This window comes from Varroa destructor, unplaced genomic scaffold (genome assembly GCF_002443255.2).
Source record: "Varroa destructor unplaced genomic scaffold, Vdes_3.0 BEIS01000004.1, whole genome shotgun sequence".
NCBI classification, from domain to species: domain Eukaryota; kingdom Metazoa; phylum Arthropoda; class Arachnida; order Mesostigmata; family Varroidae; genus Varroa; species Varroa destructor.
In genome coordinates, this window is record NW_019211457.1 from 17,797,483 (window position 1) to 17,822,827 (window position 25,345).

A 25,345-nucleotide genomic window follows, 5' to 3' on the forward strand; every position below is an offset into this window, starting at 1 on the left:
ATATAGAACATACGATAATATACCTATTGCGCTTATCGAAGTAGATAACGAGAGGATTTCGGCCACGGAACTACAAGTAGCCATTATGCATCCGTTGGAAGTTTGCCTCGCAGTGGCAGTGTCTGGGCTCTACGAACGGGGATGTATTTCGGTTGGGCATGAGCGAAACTGCAATTCCTGATCAGTTCCTCCGCGTTGTTGGACGGGAGATCCGACGCTGGACAGGTCGTTTATTGTGACAGTACGCATTTGAAAAATCCCAATTAGTGACGAAATATCAGCAAAGAGTCCTTGTGGTATGCACGCTTGAGTAATATAAGAACTAGCCTGGGTTAAAAATGCGCATCGTGCATAGGGTTTTATAGAAACCATATATTTTAGTTTTCACCTCGTCTTTCTTCCGTCCCTACACAGCTTTCTAGCTGATTAGCCAACGAAAACGTTTGCTGAAAATGGGACCTTTTGCGGGAAACGAGAGCTCGTGGTATTGTTCAGTTGATGCCCCTCTCTCCCCGCAAACCATTGAGAACATAAATGCTATGAAAACGTTGTCTATTTGTGTACATGCGTAATTCTGCGAGAGCTCTATCATCACTACAATAATGTATGAAGGTACATTATCATTGTACATCCATTGCTTCACGAACGTCCATTAGACGCACATCAGCGAGCGTGTATAACAGCAGTTTGATCGGATGTAGTTATGACTGCAGTATCGCTGACCGAAGTGCTCGAGGAACTCTGCACACGTCATACGGTCAGCTATCTTCTCGACGACGTCAATGCATTCCGCCTCCTCAGTAGAATCCACCTGCCCATGGTACGAAATAAGTAAAAACAAGAGACAAAACCAACAACATAATAACGAAATCGAATCGTTTATCGCTTTGCGGGTGCGCAACCATTGATAAATACGCTCTTGTCAAATTATAGACGGCTGTGCCCATACACACGGACGCGCACTGGCTTTTTGGTCATTACAATACCGCACATTGAGGTATAGCTTAAGTTACCTTATCGATGCGTCGGTCAGCCGATTGGGATGCCGAGACAGCCACCACTGTCGTTGACGCAGGAGGCGCTGCGGTCGACCGTTGGCGGCCCCGACGCTTACCACTGCCCGTGAACGATGGCGTTTCGGAGGATGAGTCGAGGCGGCGCAACCCCCGAGAACTTTTCATGCTGAAGCGCACAAAATTATAATATTGTAGAAATACAGGTAGGTGACAGAGCACTTACGTAGGAGATTGTGGCTGTCTAACCGGTCGAGATCAGAATGACGTTTCGCCTACTTTCGTTTTAGCTACAGCAGTAGGAAGTGGGCATAGTTACCCTGTTATAGCTAATGTTATTGAAAGAACATGGACTTCAAAAAAGGTTAATTTTCAAACGCGGCTTCGAGTGAATGGGAACCGCACTGTCCAGAGCCGGTCCTATTTGTTGCCTACAATCGAAAATGATCTCGACGAATTTATCGCAAATCATTAAATTGTTCCAAGAAATATATCTGCCCTTAGGTTCATAGGTCGCTGGTTACATATGCCGTGGATTTACGCACTAGTTTTCACATTATGACGACCTAATTGCAATAATCCTAATAGGACGAACTAATTGCGCTTTACAAAACATTATGTTTATTCGGATTGCGTTGGCACCCTTCAGTTCAGTGGCTGCCCCATTTTTTGCACGGATATTGACTTTTAATATAGTTCAGAGACAGTAAAGAGGGCAAGATTCGGATCGACGCTTTTCTGGTTTCCTCTTCTGAAAACGATCCTCCTGCCAATTTATTGAATTTCTAATTTCCAGTGGTGCGACGGGGGATCCCACGTGGGATCTTACTCAGACTGTTCACTCGATTTGCCTAAATGTTACACAGCTGCGTTTCTTCAGAGCTATGCGACCTGGGTAGGCTCGCATAGCAGACGAACTCACGTTGAAAAACCTGATTGTCAATCGTTGCTATCAAAAAAACGGCTACGACGTCAAGGCAAGCAGACAGCCTGACGAATTACGATGGTACTTTCTCAAAGGGGGAGTTAGACCCGTTCTAATACCAAAAAGCTGTTGTTGAGCAAATGTTTGTGAAAGTTATGGAGTTATATTATTATCTTGTTATTAAAAAAATATGCAGTGTATAGCTATGCATTGTTTCATGTTGTAGAATGTACGCGGTTTCGACGTCGCTTACTTTGCACGCCGCGCTCGTTTAGTGCGTCAAAAAACCCAAAATATGGTTGTCAAAATGTATTTTTTATTGTGTAGCCCATATCTATTCAACCCGAAGTCTAGCAGCAATGTAATGAACTGTACAAAAAAATTACAATAGTTACTCATTTTTGATAAATAAACTATTTCAGAACCCTTCCTACAAAATAGGGAAATGTAAATATTAAAAGAGCGGAAAATCGACTTCTTATTTATAGACAAAATAGGTTTCCAGTTGACGCGAGTAATACCTTAACTATAGGCCCACTTTTTATCACGCCTGTAAGTTAAACACTTTCCTAACCTTTTTTCAAATTTCCTAGCACTTTAGTTTTTCTTTGCTAAATGCCTTCCTCTGTTCCGCTCGCTCTCTCTCTCTCTCTCTCTCTCTGTATATATATATATATATATACATAAAGTTGGTTGCTTCCGCTGCCAGCTATACTAAAAGATGACACGTGATATATTATTGCGTTGCTATATACCGATTGGTTGGAGAAGCGACGGCCGCTGACACCTGCGAGTAGTCAGGAATAATATTTTCGATTTCGTGGATACATTTGCCGTTTTTGCACACCTGACCATCGCCACAGGGGCTGCCCTCTGCTGCTGGACGGTACGAAACGCAGTAACCGGACGACGAGTCGAAACAGAAAAGCTGTGCACATACCCGGGAGTCCTTCTGTAAATAGGACAGCGTGTTCGCGGTCGAGTGTGGGTTTACGGGAAGCAGAACATCGAGACAACATAAAAAAGTGGCAATAAATGAGGTAAGCGGTAACAACATGCAATTTGGTAAAAGGGAATTGGCTAGTGAATAATAAGGAAAATATATGGCTAATCATAATGGGTTATGCAATAGGAATAGGCGATGAGGAACATGCGGAAATACTAAATACTCGAAGCTACGAGGATGCTGGAACGAAAATCGAGAGAAACGAGTGATTGCGACACTAGCTTGACGGATAATAGCTTACCGATATACTGGCCCATTGATTAGATTGATGAAAGAAACAGACGTAATAGTAGACAAGTAGATAACAATACAACCAGAATTCAATTGTATGTAAAAACAATATTGCTCTGGTTTGTTGTTAAACTCGACTGGCTTTCTTCTCTACTGCAACGTACAAATCACTCTCCTGGATTCATGTCGCTAGTAACGTTGGCATAGCAACACAAGACGGCGCCCAACAATATTGAAACACGACAACACTAAAGCGTCCAGAGGCTTCGACGACTTTTCTCTATAGAATGCATGTTCATGAAAGCATTGCGTGAGAGTGACATAGGAATAACAAGGTTTCATCACAAATCACATCTTTTCACATTAGACATCAGTCAGCTGTGGTATAAACACATATTGAAATTGGATTAAGGAGAAGGAGCGATTCAAGACGAGACGTGAATGAGGGCACAAATTCAATGGAACAGAAAACGCAGGTTAAAGATACTCATTGTCATGGTAAACGTTCTAGCTAGGAAAGGAGGCCGAGCTCCGTAGACAAGGTTTATGTATGAACAATTTGAAAACTATATACACACACTTTGCTCTTTGTCATCGTTGCGATGTAGTGTCGAATATTTGCAACAGGAATACTTGAAGACTACTTAACTATTTGCAATAGAAGAACTCTTCCTTTATAACTGTAATATAAATGTATAGAAGAGGAGCAAGGATCCCAAAATCCTAGTCGGTTACTTGGCACGAACTTCCATGATCTATTTCATATTATACATTGGGCCAATCATTTCCCTGAAAATCTAGCATATATATTGAAAAGTTCCCATAATGGCGATACGTAAAACATTGGCTTTTGAGCTCGTTAAACATAACAATCAATAACGAACAAAAGGTATTTGAATAATCAGCTTTTTAAAACAAATCAATTAACTCGAATTATCTGCCTTTTCATTAGATAACAGACAGAATATACTGCACCAGTGTGAGTGTATCATGCCCTCATAAACCCACTGCACTAACTATGACCAAAGAAGATTGCATCGCACATATACGGGGCTTAATCTTCTGCTGCTAAATGCTGATTGCCAAGTGGCACTATGTAAGCTACCAGTGATAACTTAATATTACACATATTATATTATATATAAATATTATAATATTTTATAAATGATAGGTCCTCAGCAAAAGCGTCCTGGCATTATTGTCGTGTGACCATTTATCTAATATAAATTGTATGCGTAGTCGAATTGAGCTCAGACGAAAGCATGTGTATGGTACTTACGAAACATGCACTGGTGCCTCGGTCTCTTCGACACTGCTCATCGAGAGAAAGCATCGTTCCAGGAAGGACTCTTGCTAAAAGTTGATTTTCATGGGGGTAGTTATATAAGCAAGATGCCGTTTCACCGCTGTAAACATCAATATGGACACACAAACACTTATATATATATATATATAGACAAACCTAGGCAGAAACATATAAAAATAGGAAGGCACCGGACTATAAGCATGAAGTTGGGGGTAGGAACTGATTCCAGTTGGGAAAATCGCTTTTTTTTTTCTAATGTCTTCTGATAACTCTGTAGGCCTCGGCTGGCATATCGTTGATGAAAGAACCATTACGTGACGATTACGTAGTTTCATCTTATCTTCAATTCGTAGCATCGTATCGTAGCTACTTGTGTTTGTGATAGGCTATGTCAATCAATAGCTTTGACTACTTCCGTTCCATCAGCTATGAAAGTCTATACAATGTTGTTATTGTTACTCGTTGCTTATCAATCAAACTCGTTTAGTCACCTTCGTCAGCAAGCTATCTAGATGTTTGTTACTCGTTATTTAAATAATCAATAGAATTGGTCATTAAAACCAAAAAAAAGAGCCTAACTGTGGTGATAATTGTTGCTTAAGAAGATATCTACACAATTTAATTACGTTTCCATAAAATGTATGCAGCTGCGCTAATTATAGGTACAAAAAGTAATGCATCGAAAAGTTATCTTTGATCTGATAAATTCGATTTATATGCTTAGCCACATCTTGTAGCTAGCATAATGTCAATACGACGAAATGATCGATGATTCTCCAGTTGGCTTAGTTTCGTAATTCGTAGTTGAGACATATGTATAAGAGGATCATAGCTAACCAACATATGCCACTTACAAGAGAAAATGCTTGAATTGTTGTACGGAACAAGTAGACCATCGGAAACCGCGTTCAGTATGACGAAGATCAGACATTATGAATCCATCCTCCCATGGGCAGCTTGTGGCACCCGGTCCGCCCAGGTAACTGGGAGGCGGTGATCCGTCATGGACACAACCCAACAGATGGCCCACCTCGTGAGCTGCTACAATGATACCGGAAAAGCCTCCGGAATCCTCAATAATCGCAACGGAGTTCACCTGCGTTAAACATTGCAGAGACAAATCAGCCCAACGGATTTACGTACAACAATTGTACGGAGCATCATTTGCAATATTAAGTGATTGCCCTAACTTAATATATGTTCAGACAACGGATCTATTAAATTTGTGGCTATTGCGTACTATTGACTGTACCAATAGTGCCACTTATATACGATTCGAGAGGCATCGAGCTTGAATCTCAGTGTGTTTCTACGTTCCATTAAGCTCTAAGCACGTAAGGGAATGAAGCAGTAGTGATGCCAACAGCTTGATATCTAATTTCTATGCTGCATTACTGAATGCAGCACGTACATATGCTCTTGCGTATATAGTCGGCTAGCAGCTTAGACACTCGTACTCGCAGCCTAAGCAGGAAAATGAAGCTCGAATGGAAGCGCGTCACTTCTGAAAAAATCGTACTCCTAAAAGGAACAACCCACGCACCTTTTCGAGACGTTTATTTACTACACAGGCTCCTCCGACATAGGCGAATCCTGCCGTACCACGGTTACAGCGCCCTCCTTCATAGTGTCTTCGGCACATATCAAGCTTCGTGATGACCACCGCAAGATCGTAGGTTGGTAATCGGTCTTCTCGATACAGATATTTGCCAAGATCCGTCAAGGCGCCAGCAACGTCCACCGCGTCCTCGTTCGGTGGTCGCAGCCGGTTTCGCTCAAGATATGGGGTCGCATCGCGATCTTTGGCAACGATCATTCCAGCGAGGCTGATCTTAACCCGCGGCGACGTCAATAGTCGATATCGCAGATCTACGCCGTTCCAAAAACTTACAAAGTAACGCTTGATCTCAGCGTGACTTCGCCCATGCAGAGCGTACGTATCGTAGTCGACAATCAGGAGGACCTCGGGCCAAACGGTGTCGGGGGCCGCGCGCTTACGAATTCGATGGGTTCGTGTACGATTGTGCGACAAGAAAACAGATTCAAGAGGTACTGGAATAGAAACAGGATTAATGAAATATGTTCTGTATGAAAAAACAATTGAGGCCGGCTTATACGTCGAAGGTTGAAATCAGCTACGTTTCTAGGCAAGGTAAGTCGATTACAGTGATCTTTGAATATCGCAGTTCGGTTGATACAGTCAAAAGGTTGGCAATCGGAGCAACCTTAATTCAAATTCACCCATGAAACGTTTTTATGCAAAAGTTACTTTTTATACATTTTGGGTTTAATATATAGTGAATTGTTTTTTTGATGCTATTGAGAATCTAGAAAAATAACTCAGGGAGTTTTGCAATAAGAACATTTCAAAGGTTGGACGAACAAAGAAACCATAGGAGAATCAGAGCTCAATTTCAGTACATGCTGCTACCGCAGGAAATAGCCAGACATGATCTACAAAAACTATCCTAAGATGCAGTTCAGCTGTCAGCGCAAGTAAAACAATATAACTCTATTCTTTGTGTTTCATATGAAAATGGTTGACTTTTCCCATTTTAAATTAAATACACTTAGCATGTACAAAGGCAAAGTATTTATACTCGCGTACTCATAAAAAAAATATTTTTCTAATCAACGGATTAACGGTCTGTTAGGAAGCCGAGACGTTATTTTTTCATTTCCTCTAAGAACGATTTAACTGAATTGATCAGTTAAGTTTTTTGCCCTTGATTGTGGTAAGGCGAAAAACTGAAAACGTACACCCTAAGTTTGCCTGCTTAGTACGTTAATCGAAACTTTTTTACGATTCGAACTTAACTTAATACTGACGCTGATGATCATAAATTCACATCAACCTGCGGTGCCCAGAGCAGTTTGGTCGCACGAACTCTTGAATATGAAACAAATACTACCCAATCATTGTAGTTCGACATGGAAAAACATGTAGAATACAACCCTTGCAATATGTAGCGCTCAATCGACTGGCTTTAACGGACAGTTTACAGGAAAATGTATTTTAGATCGATTACCTCAGGGTAGATTCATCTTCTTTAACGAGCTAATTTGCTAGCAGGAAGTATCATGCCTTCTGCGATGGTTTGGCGCCATTGAAATTAGGTAACAAGTGCTTTTGTATTTGTTAAACACTGTGCTTTTCAGCATAAGCAGTCAAGGCAAACAACAATCCCTAAAATACTTTGAACCTTTGTGCCTCACCTGCGTAGTCTATGTGTATCGGCGTGTATATGTTTGCGAACTCTGATTTCGATTTACAGTCATCGGAAGCACCGCACGGCTGACCGCTTCATGTCTCTACTTCTGAGCACTTAACATGACTGCACGTAGTGCATACAACACAATGGACGCGACTATTCAAACCCACAAAATACATACATATGTTTGTCTACATGATAACTCAACGAGACTTCTCGCTGTTGTTCTCGGAGATGCCTTAAAGCAGTCGATGTAAACGATGGCGAAGTCCATCTTCGGTGGAGCCTTGGCCAGTTGTATTCACCCGTCCCAGCGCGCACCAGTCTATTTCAACTACGAAACACTGGAGTCTTTTTAATACCTTTTATAAGTTTTCAATAAATTTAATGAAATGTTGTCTTGTATTTTTTCCTAACATTTGAATTTAGCGGAGCAGTTGTTTATATGGCAAATCTCAACATCAGATACCTGCATGCAGCGGTGAAGGACATTCAATTCTCCAGAAGTACTTCCTGAGCATCTTCACACCTGGTGATCTGTTCTTAGAGAAAGATTTGGAAAGCCGGCTTCTCACTATATTCCCGGAATCTTATTCTCACGATAAGTTAGGTTTAAAATCGAAAGAACTTGTACTTTTTTTGTTACTATTTGGCAATGCAATAAGCCGAAAATGTTTGGGAGTCAACACGCTATTACAACGGTTGTAGAGTCATATGAGGATAATGCAAGCAGTTCCATACACAAATGATGTATTTTGAAGTATCACAGTTCATGGAGAGACGTTTTTAACTTTAGAAGCTACTCTTTACGTTTGAATTCGATCCCTAAGGATTTGAAAGCGGTATTTATGGCACACATTCAATACTAGCACTATTTGTATAACGTAAAGTCTTGCCGTCAGTCTCCTCTAACGATTCTTTATCAAGACTTTCTATGTAAGCCTGTAAAAATGGCCTACACTATCCACGCCGGTTTTAGAATTCAGCCCTTATTTTAAACCTAAAGGGTAGGCACAGCTGTCGTATTAGGCATATTTACGCCGCCGTGAGCACATATTCAATACAATCTCTACTTTTAGTTGAAAGCCGGAAGACAGGCTCAAGCTGTAGTCACGTTGCTTCGGCAGTTACCTGCTCATTAACATGGATTTTCATATAGGAATATTTTTGCATTTGTGACTAAATACAGAACATTTTAACATAATCCCCCGTACCCTCTATCTTACTGCTTTTGAAGAAGGCAAATTTAATTACTTGATTGGCAATCACTAAAAGTCCGAAAAATTCGAAGAAAGAGGTCTGGTGACACTGTGCGCAACACGTAAAGTTAAAAATCCTCACCTAAAATCCTAGCATACTGCCAGATGTAATAAGGACAACATGAGGGCATAAGTATATTAATGTAAAGAGTAGTGGGGCCAACTTACGAAAATCACTGTGGAAAAGGTCATGGTGCTCGGACAAGACTCTGTTGCGTTTATAGACAAAGTGTACACTTTTGCCCTTGAGACTTTTCGTTCTTAAGACGGCCTTTGGTGCGCGGTTTTTTTTATCAGGCTGTAGCAGGTCCGGCACATATTTCTTCGGGTTTTTGGCGTTCTTCGGTTTCTTCTTGTCGGTGGGCTGGGTGGCGAGCGTGAAATCATCTTCACCCAAGAACATCTCATCATCGGCGGTGCCTTCTTCTTCATCGTAGAACGTCTCGTTTCTTAGGCCTTCTGGCACCGGTGCGATAACCAGCTCATGGCCCACCGTTCCTAAATTGAGCGTAATATTGTTCGATTAATACTATTATTATATTTTTGCTTTCTGTGTTTTTCTATTCAATTGTGCTTATTCATAATGAGACGATCGGAGCATGCCCTACTACATAGGAAACGGAATAATTTAGAAAAATCCGGGTACGCATAAGCAATAGCTAGCCGTGCATCTTTAAACGCTATAAGTATCTTCAGAATTTTACAGAAGTGTGACTTTACAGAAATACGCGTTAGCTTAGCTGAGTTTTTGGTCTGAAGGATAATTTGTTGGCATTTTTATAGTGCTTACAGCTTTAACTTGAATGATATTCGACTGACTGCCCTATTTTGGAACGTTTCTTAATGGAAAATTTTCCACTTTGTCAATTCAAATAGGTCATATCGACTTAACATGCCACTCAAATCCAACTATGCTCAAAAAAAGATTTATACAATAGGGGGTTTCTGGAGAAGTTAAAGGTAGTCTATTTGATTTCAGTACTGCCTTGAGGAAGGACAAGAATAGAAATTTTTTGCTTTGTAAGTTAATGAATTGCGGTGGAAAGTGTTATTTTAACTGAGCCTAGTTTTCAAAAAAGGGTCGCAGCCGAGAATTAAGGTGCAAGTCGTTGAAACTTACAATCGTTGAATATTTCCTATTCTTACATTTCACAAAAAAGGAAACCTAATTACTACACTTATTTTAACACGTGATTGTTTCGATCCACAAAGGTACAATGTCTGGATTTTCAAACAGATCGAGTCCCAGACGCAACGTTCACACGCCATGTCTAATAAAACATGCATAGGATACTATTTGGGCATACTTATTGCTCAGTTAGGCATCGCTTCAGGTCAGATACACAAGACTGGCACCTATGTATAACAAAGCTCTTTACAAAGGTGTTCGATACATTGTACCGGCTTGCCCAAAATGTATTATTCTTTTTTGATTGCTTTATTCGACGCCTATATTTCGTGCGTGTCAGAAACGACCTTGAGGTTTTCCCCCAGTTGTTTTAACTAATGCATCAAATGTAAAAACTAGTTCTTCAAGAAAACCTAATATTTTGGAGACTGCAAGTAACAACCTTAGTAAAAGTAACATTCAAGTTTCTAAGATGCACTGTAGAGATTATAAAGGGTTTCCCACTAAGAAGTTCAAAGGCTATGTCTAGAAAAAAATCGAACCGGGACGTAACTAAGGTGTTCAGAAAGGTCGTAAAAGGCCCTGTTTGCTTGCAAGATAGGGTCATTTATTTGGAAAATGGTATATCACACACTCTTTGCTTCTAGACTATTTCTATGCAGAGTATCGCGTATTTATGGAGAAACCCCGAATTTTGAGAAACACGCCCTTACTCTAAATTCGATATTCCGTTTGAAATATCTTTTTCTTGAGCTGCGTAAGCTCATCCAGCTTACTGGGAAACTCCATTAACTGCATCTCCAATTCCTACCTTCAACTTCTATGCCCCCATGGGGGTGACGGCTGAGAATCAGTGCTGCGTGATTAGCCTCATCGACGTAAGGCGTTGCCGGTCCTGAACGCTCCTCCGATGAAGATGTTCCGTCGTCACTTGCCGCACGAATTTCCACCCCTAAAAGAGTAAAATTCCCACATATGTTTAAGTAAAGACAAAGGATAGACAATTTAAAAATTGAGGAAAATGGCTATGTCGATAAGAAAATCGTTACTAGATAGTCTCGTTTATCTAGCCGTTGTATACGTTACGTTACGTGAGTCTAAAACGTCGCCAGTACATATTGCTACCTAGGTGTTCATTAGCGGCTTTGATGAGATGTTCTTTTTCATGCTCACTAGTATCTGAGGTGCGACATTTTCTGCTTATCGGTGAATAATGGAGTTCTGAGTCTGTCTAGTTTCGATTGTGTCTTGCCGCAGGGTAGACGTTCTCAGTTGTTTTCACTGCCGCATTAGCTGCGTCGCGGCTGACCGCTTCACGTAAACACCCAAATTATGTACCCTTGCAAATAGTAGTTTCTTATGTGAAGCCTTCACGTGTATAGAATGTAAAGCTTTACTTAAATCTAACAATTGGTACCTAATTGAAACCAAAACTTAGTGAACTATTTCAAAAGCCTCTTGTAGTTTACCGTAATAAAAAATTAAACTTATATTTATAATTTGTTTTTCTAACTTGAAAAATTTGGCTGCAGACATTTATCTGTGTGAATTTTTTTTTTTTGGAAACTGACAGAACCTTTTAGAAATATCGCTGTTTACCAACGAAATAATAGCTTTGACTTGTTCTTTGGAATTAAATGTATTGTTCCACTTCAATGAGCTTATTTGCTAAATAATAGGTCCGCGTACTTTGCTACAAAAAAAAAACAATGCTGAAAAACTCCCCTATAATTCAGAGCTTTTTAACACTTCACTCAGACAGATGAGTCTACATGCTGGTAGCGATAATAATGATAATGGATCCTCGAAGATATGCGGTATTCTTTATGCGATAAATTGCACTATACGTCTGAGTTGTCGTATGTATTTGAATAGAACCGTTGAATTTAAAAATGCCTAAAAAGTAATCCAAGATAACAGTGTATCTTTTTCTAGTTCGATTTCAGCTCGGAAGTCATTGAGCATAGATGTTCGCGCTGCAGCCGCTTCATCTCGGAGAACGCTTAGGGTCTTCGCTGTCATCATCTTCTGGACTGACAATTTTGGCTTCTACGCAGCTTTGGAAGCCTGCAACAGTACCTATAACTTGCAAATATTGAAACCAGGCGTATGATCTATTGCATCAAGGTCGAGCTGACTGACACATAATGGTCAACATTATAGTGCGATTGTCTAGGATTCTGTAACTTAAGGACTATCTATGCGCTGATCATCAAATGATATAACATCGATTCAGTGTCCTTTGCACGCTCGAGTCCCTTTTCTTTCTGATGCCCAGCGGTAATTGTAGAAAAAAGTGGGCCAGCGAATTGGTTGCATAAATTCTGGATGAATTTTTCTTCGCTCCAGCCTTTATAATATTTAGTATCATGAAACAAGTGGCATATCTGGTCAAAACTCAAACATTATCTCGATTGAGCGAAAGAGTCTGCTTATTTCTAATATTAGTAGGTCTACAGAAATTCAAAGGTCGCAAATTTTAGCTCAGATGTGGAACGTATACCCAAACTATTATACCGTTTCGTCGGATTTCTATTTAGTGAGTATGAGGAAATTATATGAACGCTAAACAAGTTACATTTCTCAGCGGATTGTGAGATTATATTTTGTATATATAGAACTTTCTGTCTTGTTTCCCTGTCGATTTTCCTTATCAATCAAATCACTTCAGACGGCAACAATATATACTATATAGTATAAACAATATGTACTAATATAGTATGAACAGATGTCAAGATTCCGAACAAACAGATACAAGCTTTGCATGTATCAAGGCTCGGGAAATCAATGAAACGTTGCTTGCAATTATATAGCCTCAGAATAAAGATCTGGCGGGTATTGAACACTGACAGAACGTTCATTGTGTGTTGCTAAGAAGGTCTCCGTAACATTGATGGAAAGTGCAACGCTGTAGTGTTCCTTACGCAGTCGTTCCTTTTTAGGGCGCGGTTTCGTGTTGTGTTGGCGCTTTTTGACACTCCTACCTTTAACTGTTGAATCTGTATGTAAATGGTATTCTTACGACTGTACGAACTGTGCACGTTGAAGCTTTGCTAGTGCTTTGAGATTCAGACGGATCTGCCTCCGGGGCAAACCCTGCATCTGCTACTATAACCCCATCAGCATCGTCAACATCATGACCATAATCGCCGTTAGTCAATTCTACCACCACACCTGTCAAGGCTCTATACGAACTACACATAGGTCTTTTTTCTATGAAGGTCAAATTGGACCGGACTTCAAAGCTCACAGTCCTTACCAAGACGGTGTCATGGCAATATAGTCCGCGTGTGGCATATATTAGTAACAGCGTTAAGGATATAATAATCATATTGTAAGTAGTTAATTGCATAGGGAATTGCCGTTTGGCATCTGGGCACTAGCTGGCAATGCCGACGAGCGGTCCACGTAGCTGGCTGGTCGACCGTCTTGATAAGCGGATGCGTACGGTGATTCACATTGACGATGCTGGCAAGATTTTTGATTTCGGTCAGGCTGCAACAAACAGCGCTTCATGGCCACTGAACACCTATTACGCACGTACACATACGCCGTTGCTGAAGTTTCTCTGCCTGTTGCAAGCTCTCATGAGTCGTCATGCACGTCCAGCAATTCGGGTCCACATAATTGCAGTAACCGTAATGATGCATGAGGAAATAAGCACGGTGACGATTGAATGTACCTATAGCCCACTCAAATCGTGCTCATAGCTTGAATGTTACATTTATTTACAGATTTAAGCTATTTTCTTAATTGCTTCATTGCGTCAACGTTCAGGCAACGACCTCGTATACGCCGAAAAATATTAATAGTGCTTTCGAGAGGTAAGCTAAAATTACTATTATTACTGAGAAATGTTTTAGATCAAATCGCCTGCACAACATTAATACCAAAATGGGTAGTAAACACGCTTGGAGACATTTTTCCTACTTAGCTGATGTATACGTTTGAAACAATTATCTTCACCTTTTCCAAAAGCTGCGATTTTAGGCAATAGCCGACTCTCGGACTAATAGAAGGCTTAAAAAATATTTTGTCTGCAAATGTTTCACATCGCAATCAGTGCGAAAACCCATAGAAGTCCGTTAGAACGCGAACGATCCTTAGTGTGACACTTTTCAATTTGTTGAAAACAAATAAAACGACCAGGAATAATTTTCTATCTCAGATCATCGACCGCTTCGTAGACGGATAAGCCAAACTTATGGAATAAGACACAGAATGTATAATGTTTACTTAACTACCCGATGAAGTGTGTTGCTGCCTATAAAGTACGTGACTCATCTCTCAGCCATGCAGGACAGATAATTGGTTTTGCCATAATAAATGTTGCGATAATGCCAAATTAATACGGAATTCGGCACAAGACATCCAGACAGCTGAATTATGTCGTAAGTTATTGTCTATTAAACCTAACTGAATTTAACTAACTAGACAGCTGATCAGAAGACACCAATGAGCGAACTTACCTCCTTTACTCGTACTGGACATTGTATACATTTTGAGTCCTTCCACCCTTCGCTGAAAATCCTCATTCTTCATCAAGTTTAAACGTAGGCGCTTTCCAAAGGCCTGCAGTGATAACTTCAATGCACGATCTACACCAGCTCTTCCGTTATCATCGAATGGGAAGTCATCCCTTCGAGCCGAGTCATAATCATTTCCAAGTGAGCCTGAGTATCCATCTTGTTTGCTTGTTGTTGGTTCTTTAGTCGTTTGAATTTTACTGATTTCAGCCTGGGCAGTATTTCTTCGAACCCGTCGTGCATGACGGGGTGTCGAGGCGTTCGTATCGGAATCTTCATGAGAGATTGCCACCACTTCGTATTCGGGAACTGTTAGGGCAAAAAATATGACGTTAGCTTTCACAAAAAATGTACCGCCTCGATGGTACTTACCATCAGAGTAACGATGTTGACAAGTAAATAAGAGAGCAACTCTTAAATGCCGTTCCATAGTAGGACAAATTTTACTACACATATACTGTCAAAGACGTCACCCATTGGTCCAAAAGTGAAGACCGAGACCTAGACTTCAGTTTAACGTTTTTACAACGTTTACGCGTACAACTCGAAGAGCATGTATATAACGTAATAAAAGCGAGCGAAATTTATCTGACTGGCAGTTTTCTCAAGTTGTTTTAAAAGTCAACAGTTTTAAAAGTCGAAAATATATTGGTAATTAATTATAAAGGTCCCTGTTTTCCTACTCCATAATGTTTGGGATACACTTTTATGTTTAAACGCATGCTTTGCGTTAGCTTGTTTTCCATTCCTTATAGATGCAAACCGTTGCTGTATTCCGATGGAAGAGTTTCGATTCAGCTTCTCCTAATAGCGTACAGAAATACTAATACCCTCGTTGTCGGGTAACCTACGTTTTTTCCGGCAGCCTAGGTAGCTTGAATCGACACACAACCGAAGATTGCTTCCGCAGTCGGTCAACGTTCACTGCACGTCCAGCTTTTAACCCCCGGTTCCTGTGGAATTCGGATTAGTACATGGCGTCTTCTAGCTGCAGACCTGTTCTCATGATATGATCCTATACTTAACGCATCTTGTCCCTCCAATCGTCCGGGTTTCAGCTTCTTTATCCGTCTTCATATTCTTCGTATTACCGTTATAATTCCCATGCGTATCGATATGTGTGTACGTATCATTCGAATGCTCGCAAAGCTAAAAGAGGCAGACGCGCAAACCAAATGTCGAAGCTGCCTCGACGCTATGAGTTTCTGTACCGGATTAGAGCAGTTATATGAGCAGCAAAAAAAGGAGTAAAGCTTCAACAAGGGCGACAGAAAGACACTCGTGAGTTAGAATTCGAATAGGAAAGTTCTTTCCAATGGAAAAGGCTATCTCAGTTCCGGAACGGGGTACATTGATTCTCGTTTTTCATTCAGAGTCATATGTACCTCAGTTTTTTGGCATCAGCCTTTTTTCAGCTTTGCAGATAGATCACACCCAAACGAGAAGGGCCTGAGAGGGTAGCGGGAAATGGCAAGAAGGTCGGCATAGCTTGCTTCCTTCAATTCAGTAAGATAATGTATGCATAAGCGCAGCATAATCCGCCGTCGTGTAGTTTCAAGTAGTCCTAACCTTTTTAAGCAACTACATAGAAACGAGTCGGTTTGGGCACGAAAATGCTGAACAGATGCAGTTCAGGGGGTAATTGGTGACAGGGAACATCGGCTGGGGACAAAGAGGGGGCGCAATGGCCTCAGAGAGTTCAGCTAACGAAAACTGCACTTAGTAACAGTTTGCCGTCTGCTCTCACGGCACCAGCAACTGCTGCACGGGAAGTTAATAAAATTGATACATGGCATAGCTCCCGTGGATGAGGCCAAAATAAGTAAATTCTTGGAAAAATGGATCCTGTCTAAACTTAGTTTGTCCATATTCATTCATTCATGTGCTGATACGCGCATTGATGTTTGCGGGGCGTCGATTATACCTGCGAGATGTACTTGTCGAGTGACATTACTTCGAGTATCCATACAAATTAGCTAGTGTAAGCTATTTCTAGATTTTTGCAAATTATTAGAGAAAAACAGATGAGTGCCGAAATCCCTAGTTATGCAAATTCTCGGTTTAGGCGTGAATACGGTTTAATATAGGGATTTTTTTTGTCACTAATTGTTAATCAAACTCATTGTACCGGATAACGACCATATAAGACTTCTTTTCGGTTTCGTTAAGTGCAGTCATGGTATCTTATAGTAATATAATTACGAAACTTGCTATTTTCTATTTAGGTTTTTATGTACGTAGAATTGGTCCGATAGACTGGCTGCTTTTTATTTTAAATTAGAAAGATACTTTTAGCTTGAACCGAGCGAGCGTATTTCTCACGACCATCCAATTTCTATCCTAAGGGTAATTGAGCCAAAGGATCCTGGTTAGTGTTTATTATCAATCTAGTCCAGCTGTTTAGTCGTCCTATTGACTTAACAAAGAGGCTATTAATTTGGCCAGCAAAAAAGGTGCTTCCGCAATTCCTTGTAGGCTTATCCTTCACAGTATATTTTTAGAGCCTTTGATAACGGGCAACGTCAACTGAAGGAAAGCCGGCTCGAGAATGACATGCATCTTTTAGCAAGCTATGTGATGAATTTCATCAGGCAGAAACTATCCTTCAAAAAACTTAGGTTTAGCGGCAGTAATTAACTAACTAACTGGAATAAGAAATTTAATTTTTCAGATCATTTATTATCTCTAGCCTCGGTATTTTGTTTGCAAGTGAAAACAATATTAGAAAGCTGTTCCCTCGTGAAGAGCAGACATTTTTTCTTTAAGTTCTAAACAGAATTAGGTAGACGTGTCCCTGTTATAGAGATGCAATGCAAATAGCTGGATTAACATAGCTATGATATTCTATATTCATTTTAATATACTAATAAGCGTATTATATGCCTCTCGTAGTGTCCCTGATTCCGATCTGCATACGTCACTTATCTGACGTCTTCAAACCAAGATAACACTAAAGGCTTTAACTACCATGGAGTAGCTATATTCCTCCTTGACCCTATATACATAGAACAAGTATAAAAAAATGTTAGCGTTGCTTTCGTTAGATGCAAATGTAAAAGCATTGATTTTTAGATATTTTTTGGAGTTGAAGGACTGTGCTGTCAAAAGTAGCAATCACTGACCATTTACCCTGGAGCCTGAGATCCTTAATCAGATAGCTTTTGCTGCAAGAAAACCTCAGACTTAGATAGCGTCGAATTTCTATTAAATTCCTGTAGAAATATGCTCCGGCTCAATGTTAGTTGTCCTTATAAATTGGATTCTGTTAAACGAAAACGAAATCTTTCGAAATGGGTCAATCATAACCTGTAGTAAAATAGGGTCAAGCATCGAACTTCCGAGCCTCAACAAATGGACTAGGGAACTGAACTAAACAAGTAACTAATTGCAGCTTTAAGAAAATATCGTCAAGTCGGTACCGTTGTTCCACTCTCTTATTTCCAAACATTATAATTCCATATAACAACTCCATATCTAATCATAACAAAGAGATATTTTCTAACGGGACTGTCGACATTGGTAGATGGAGATTGCGGTGCTTCGTCCTCTAATAAAACCGAGGACGATAAAATTTCAAGCGCCTTGTGCAGCCGTTTCGCTGCGATAAAAGCCTATTGTTACCTTTTTTTACAAGGAAAAATTTCACCTTTCTTTAATTGGACAACGATAGTTCAACAGGGAGTTAATGCAAGTGGTTTTCGCACGCTCGGATTCTGGAACTTGCACACTCATCTCGGACAACGATAGTCCGGTATACTCTTCTTAGTTTTCGTAAAATCACAACATTGGAACAAAGTCAACGGGGCGACTAGCAGTGTTGAAAGCTGGTTTTCCAGAACTGCTCTAATTAAAGTTCGTAATAATGAAACATGTTATTTTATCATATGGAAATGATACGCATCTGTGTAAAATACAAACCATAGACGTACGTTACTAAGCATGCTTACGAATTGTACGTATCTATATAAAATATATGGAAACCAGTTTTATGTGTACACACATGTCTATAAGATATTTAAGAAAAAAAAACACTTTGTTTTGTTTTAGCTTCCGTTGAATTTGACGAGGATGTTCGATACATGAATCACAACGCCTCGATATGTGTACGAATTAATTAAATACACAAAAGCCATATTGGCTTCAACTCGCCGTAGGAAATTTGGAGACAAAGTCTAAATACTTAATAGGTATCTCGGTAGATAGCTCGAACGCTATCTGCTTTTAGCGCCCGCATACCGGTAATACTCGACGGGAAGCAGAAATCAAAGGGCAATGAAAAACCGTCCTATAACATCGTCGTTGAAAATAGGATACTCATTGGCGAAATGTTTTCACTAGTAAAGTAATTGTTGTTTAACGTGTTCACGTCTACCTGTTCGCACATCGAACGCTACTATTATGACTCGAAAAATTTCACTGCATCGTATCTTTACCAATTAATCAGTCAATCAATGCTTCTTCACTCGCTTTGACCTGGACACCCACTCCCAAATGACTTACGCGGCCCATTCAAACCAAAGCGTTCTACATATTATATGAGCAGTTTGTTTTCATGGAAAACCTAGATCCAGAATTTTTTTTCGAAATTATTGTTGAAAGACGATCGTTTTAAATAAATCTGAAGCCGGACTTCGTAAAAAACAATTTCACTCAAATTCAAAAATGATTAGGTTGTAAAACGGACGATAAAGCGAAATGAAGACTAATGCGACTTTAATACTTCGTTCCTGTACATACCGGGGGTCTCGGATCCGATCTTCATCATACCACCGCTAAGGCCTTACTACTATATTATGGAAGCTAAGTGTTTTTAGTGCCAGCAAAAAAGGCACACTCGTACTTCTAGCTACTAAAGTTTAGAAAAACGTCTAGACATGTACAGTTTATGGGCAAGTCTATGCTGAAGAAGCAAGATAGGGCAGCTTACCTTGATCAGGCGATCGCACATGGAAGACCCGTCTTAGCTGTTCTTCGGACATTTGCGTGTGAATCTGAAATGTTCCGTATGAAAAAATGCAAAGGCACTGACAGAATGGGTATACAAACCTACATTAGCTCGATTATTCAAAATATACACAAAATATCTAGAATGACTTGGTTTGCATGAAGTACATACGAAGACAGGGATGGATTTACGTTGTTCGCATCGCTATAATATTTACCGTCCCCTGACCTTGACATTACAGAAGCAGATATGGACTGCTATGGATAGATCGCACTATGCTTCTACTATCGAGCCTTGTCATAGATCAAAGCTTAGCTTCGCAAAAGTACAATTTGCAGGACGGTTATCGTTGGTGTCCATCAATTGAAGAGATCATTCGAGGCGCGGACAGAACGGAAGGTAGCATTTCGAAATCGACTGAGTTTAGGATGTAACGTCAAATGTCCTGCCAACAAACAGCCAAAGCCACTATCTTTTTCCTGCATGCGCCGCTGCTTTGCTATCGTTAGGAAACCATTTCTTGCACTACGCGAAGCGAGCTCAAGCACCGGCCGGGCAACTAATTAGATTTGCAATAATATTCTGTATTATATATACTTAATATTTAGGTGGGACCCCTCATATCTTAGAAAGAAGAGTGCCTGAAAAAATAATGGTGTGGTCTTTACGATTGTACATGTAGATACTTTGTTTTTATATGTAGGAGTCGCTTATGTCATGTTGTATGTGAGATTTGCTGAGACAATCACAATCTTCGTGCACCGATCTGCACGCATCCGGTGCACCGATGGCGAGATCGTTACTCTAAATGAATACGATTCGTTATATAGCCGATTGCGTTGTCCATCGTTTACGCGAAGATCATCGACAACGGCTGTAAACTGCCGTTATTTAAGTAAGAAAATGGTTATAACAAGTCATACACTGAATCCATCCATCGATTAGGGTCAAACGATGCTTCAGAATGGAGTTAGTTTGCTGGAACCACAATGGCTGTGCGCCTAAAAAACAACAATAGCTAATACAAGCGTAGAGATTATTCAGAAACATTTACTGACGCTCAGCAGTGGCTGGCCACTGATCAGTGTAAAACTGAATAGCTGGCTCCAAAGTATTTAAATGCAGTATATTCTACATGACCGTCTACGAGAGTTGTTGGGTATCATTCGTCAGCGGTCAGGGAGACGATCCGGATAGGGCATACTGCAAGCCAACATACCTAAAATACCTTATAAAATATCACCATCTTGCCTTCTCTGAATAGTTTATTAATTAGGTGAAAAATGCGAACCGAGAACGAAGGGTTACGGTGTCCAGCTACACTGGCTTAATTGGAAATTGCAAGTATTCTCGGACAGCTGTTATCACGAGTCTTCATTAGCATTGAATCTGTAATATATATGGTCAATATGTGTTATTAATATTTCTGTGTCAGTGAAAAGCTAATGTGAGCCTAAAACCATATTAACATGGCAGCATTTAAAGCTCGTCTCACTAAGATTCATTGGCGCCGATTTTGTCAATTATAAACAAATATACCATTTCAGGTGGCGTCATGATACATGTAAACCTAAAGCTCTGCACTGTGGTGAAGGGCCGTATCGAAGAATCCAATTTACCTTATCCAGAAGCAAAGCGTCTCCATCATCGAAAACCCTTTCGTTCGGAAAACTGGTTCAGATGGTTGAGTTCCCAAGTCCGACTGCCTAAATCGTGCTACTCGATCAATTCTAACATAGCTTATTATCGCATGATTTTAATTTTCATTTGCCAGTACGATTTAATTCCTCTGCCCGTCAAATAATCTAGGGCGCAGCACAAAGTTAGGTGATTCCGTCGTCCAAAATAGCTATCACAGCCAATTGTATTTCTACTCCACGAGTGCTATGTAATTCTCAATAAAATCAACGCAGCATCTGCCTGACTTCACTTGGTTTCATCCTGCATGAGCGATTTGTCATCTTCTCACGAGAATAACACCACAGCAAACTGTATCCTTTCCACTGCCACGTATCAAGCGATATTGGCAAAAATAGGATAATGTTTACTCTGTTCGTCCTACCTTTTTTTATAGATAAAAAAAAAAAAAAAAAAAAAAGAGTCTTCCTTTAAAAATGCACTTTTTGCTTTGCTATCGAAATATGACGAAAAAATCGTTCCTAGGTCGATAAAAACTGCTACGAAATAGAAAGGCACACTGAATAATAGTAGGAAACTTTGTTTGCAGCTATAATAAAATTGGAACAATTTTAACTATTGATTTGCTTATTGTTCAAGCACATAAACAACAATCTCAACGAGCTCGAAATATAGATAGGTTTAGAATTATTTCCTGTGTGACAAGGTATTTTATAGTAGGGGTTACGGTTGAATATACCTGTTTCTGCGATTTCAGGATAAAGGAAACAAAAGCAATTGTGTATGAGTACGACGAATGTTTAGGTTTCCATATGATATTCTAACTCAGTCGTCATGACTTGTCATCGCGTTACTAATGTCGTGTACATCTTCTTCTCTTCTAATGAAGCTCAGTTATACGGCTTCGTTATACGGTCCAGCCTCGCGACTGATGAGCTTGAAAGCGCGATCAGTGTTAAAATTTAGAAAGTTGAAACGAAATCTTTAGAAGTGCACTGAAGGGCAACTGGTGGGATACTGGTGTCAAACCTAAGAGGAAAACTACTAATGAGTTCAACTTGAATCGGTTTCTTAAAGAAAATGGCTGCTAAGAGATTTAGAGGAACGAACGTGTACACGAATGAGTAACGAAATAGAAGGGCCCAGAAGAAAATTAAGCAGATTGGATTTAATATTACGTATGAGTAGGCCTCATACCATCCTTGAAGTCTACATGACTAATCTATACACATGCATATATATATATATATATATATATACTGGTGCCCATCCAACAATCAATGTCCTGTTTTTTTATACAGGTTTCAATCAAAATCCAGCTTAGTTCTACAAACGGCTTTATTTACAACTGTATTGGTTGTGCAAAATAACTGATGCAATTTTGCTGCACGATTTGGATAAATCAACCTGATAAAATTTATCACTAACTGATAAGCTTCTCTATCCTTCGTCACTAAGTTCGAAACAAAACAGTTAATGGTCACCAGACTGATAGCCATTAAACGTTGTCTGATACCCGGGGCGAGTTTGGTAATCCGAAATGGTACTAGAAACATTTCCAAACTTTTGTTTTAATTACGATTAGATGCCCGCGCTAAAGGAATTCAGCGTAGCCGACCATATAAACAGCTATAGACACTGACTGCAAAGCAAAAGCAACTGGTGGGAGGGGTATCAGCGCGTCATATATGATTTTTTTTTTCGCGTCATTAAACATAATACACCTCATATGGACGCTGTGACGTTTTATCAAGTCGTCGCACAAACGATAAAAATAATAAGGATCGATCTTGTTGCCGCTAATCAATGTCGCACTGAATTTAAACGCGATATGGAGTTCCCACAATTGTTATATATTGACCACAGACGGGTGAACAGACACACGGAATATTAAAAGTCATCTGCCTCAAAGGAGACGCTGCGTTAGACTGCTAAATAAGCGTGAATTGTGCATTTAAAGGGTCGCAATAAAATGGAAAACAAAAGTATGCTGTAATGCCACAGGTTGAGCGAAGAGGTTTCCAAAGCTAGGATACCCCGCCAATTTTATAGCAAATACCGCGTTTCTATTTTGAAGATCAAGAACATGGCCAAGGAAACGTAGATTATATGCGAAATAAGTTAGAAAGACGCGGCAGGAAGTTACATGAGAAAGTTCGAAGTTCAGATATGCAAGGCACATTCGGTATATATGGCGATCTGAATCATCGTGTCCGGACGTTATGACGGCTACTTATAATACAGGTTTCGGCGCACTGTGGATCTTCACACTTGAAGTTTTTTATTTGATCGATTTTTTTCATCTTCACAGTCCAGTTTTTATTACTGGATATTTTTTGGCTGACCGGACAAGAGGTATTCCATTTTATTTTATTTTAACGAATTTTCTTCAGACCACTAAAAAAAAGGTAGGTAGTGGTTTGTAACGACTACCGAGGTCTAGTACGATTTTGAAATGTAATGCTCTCCAGAAAGTAAATCTCCTACTAACAGTAGGAGATTATGGTGCTATAGAGCAGCAGATCGCCTTTATTTCGCGTAGAAACGTTGTTATATACACCAAGATTTCCGTAAAATATTGGTCCTTTCGGCGTTCCGCATCGATTAAGCAGCTAATAAAATTACCAGCGTACATGACAATCTCTCCTTAGTGAACTTTTAGCGAAAACAAAAGGCTTGCCTACTTTTTTAATAGATAAATAATGGGTCCTTTGTCTACGTTTTTCAGTAGAAGAGTCAATAATATCAGTGTGAAAAACATTTCCCTTTTTGGCCTGCTTTGTGTCGTAATTTACAATAATTTGAGAGCAGATGGAAAATATGTATTCGCTATATTCTTGTTTATCAATACGGTTCAAGTTGTTTTCATTCCATCGTAGATATCAAATTCTTAATCCAAATTTAATTAACGAAAATAATTAAAATTAACAAATCAAAATTTTAACAAATTGCAAAATTACACTGAGAAATATTTTTGGTACCCAGAAAACGATTCGGCATCGTCCAATAAGGCAAAGGTTACTTAAAGATGTCTCCTATATCATATTATATTCTCATGGACATATCTTCTGAGTATAATGTTAAATATTTTTACTAACGACAGAACCCGCGAACCTTCCAACCTTTGAACAAGCATTTTCACCCTAATGTTCAGAGCGATGAGCACCTATAATTTATTGGTTTACTTTATATTTTGAGCAAAGTCTGGCTTCTTTGGAAATTTACTTTTTCAATCACAAAAGCTGGAATCATAAGCATTTAGTCCACTGTTTCGAATGTATTATTCAAGTTGTTTATTTCTTAGTGGACCTAAAACATAAGCAGAATAAAGCAATTCAAATAATGGTAAACGATATAACTTTTAGCCTCCGCCATGCTCTTGTGACCCTACGGCATTACGAGGCCTTTTCAAGTACCTCACATGGACCTGTTGTTTACCAAGAGCATTCCCCAAATACTTATTCAAAACAACTCGACCAAGGGGCGTACTTTAGAGGCAAAAACATAACTATATAATCAGTATTGCCAGTTACCAACACCATAGGCAAACCTCATGTGATTGTCTGAAGAAGGCAGTCGTGTTGCACAAATCGAAATGTCGAAACTGCGCATGCGCAAGGCGGCAAAATTCAACCGTGATTCTAAAACAAATAGTCGCTTCTAAGAACCTCATTTGACTGTTGAATGATTTTTTTAAATAAATCAATTGAAGTTGGCCTGCTGCAAAATGATGAAAAGTGTCGGACGGAAGCATAAAAAGCGCTGCGATCTAAAAATGGGCCAAGTATAATATTTACTTAGTTATAGCTGTTTTTTTCAGATTTTCGACCTGACAAATGTACGTCATGAAAAATAATCATATATAATCTTTGTTGATACTGCGCAACTAATTTTTATTTCCACAATTATTTACGTGCTTTCATTATATGTCAGCTCATAGAAAACGAAGTAAACCACTCTATAAGCAACACGTCGATGTCTGTGACTATTGGAAATTACTAAATCTTGCCAATACCGTGTGCACAAATATATAAAAGCTTCTTCAGCGAGACTGTAGAAAACTGTGTGGTCTGGATAATATTCTACGAGACTGCCTGAATAAGCGGCGTGATTTCGGTTCCACTCGATTGCTGCGTTCATGCCGTTCCTCAATTG

At 39.7% G+C, this 25,345-nt stretch overlaps 1 protein-coding gene across 4 annotated transcripts in view; it reads right to left on the reverse strand.

Moving 5' to 3' along the window:
- Positions 1–348: 348 nt before the first annotated feature.
- The window catches only part of sona (sol narae metalloprotease), a 247,384-nt gene continuing 222,387 nt past the window's right edge, over positions 349–25,345 (reverse strand). For all 4 annotated transcript variants that reach the window (XM_086987901.1, XM_086987900.1, XM_086987902.1 and 1 more), the window contains 10 exons: positions 19,535–19,598; positions 14,551–14,916; positions 10,893–11,033; positions 9,121–9,450; positions 6,025–6,533; positions 5,336–5,577; positions 4,455–4,581; positions 2,694–2,890; positions 1,014–1,182; positions 349–811 (listed from right to left, as the gene is read on the reverse strand). In XM_086987901.1, coding sequence (XP_086844027.1) covers positions 653–811; positions 1,014–1,182; positions 2,694–2,890; positions 4,455–4,581; positions 5,336–5,577; positions 6,025–6,533; positions 9,121–9,450; positions 10,893–11,033; positions 14,551–14,916; positions 19,535–19,598 — 2,304 coding nt within the window. In that variant the 3' untranslated portion in view covers positions 349–652. The remainder of the gene's footprint in view (positions 812–1,013; positions 1,183–2,693; positions 2,891–4,454; positions 4,582–5,335; positions 5,578–6,024; positions 6,534–9,120; positions 9,451–10,892; positions 11,034–14,550; positions 14,917–19,534; positions 19,599–25,345) is intronic.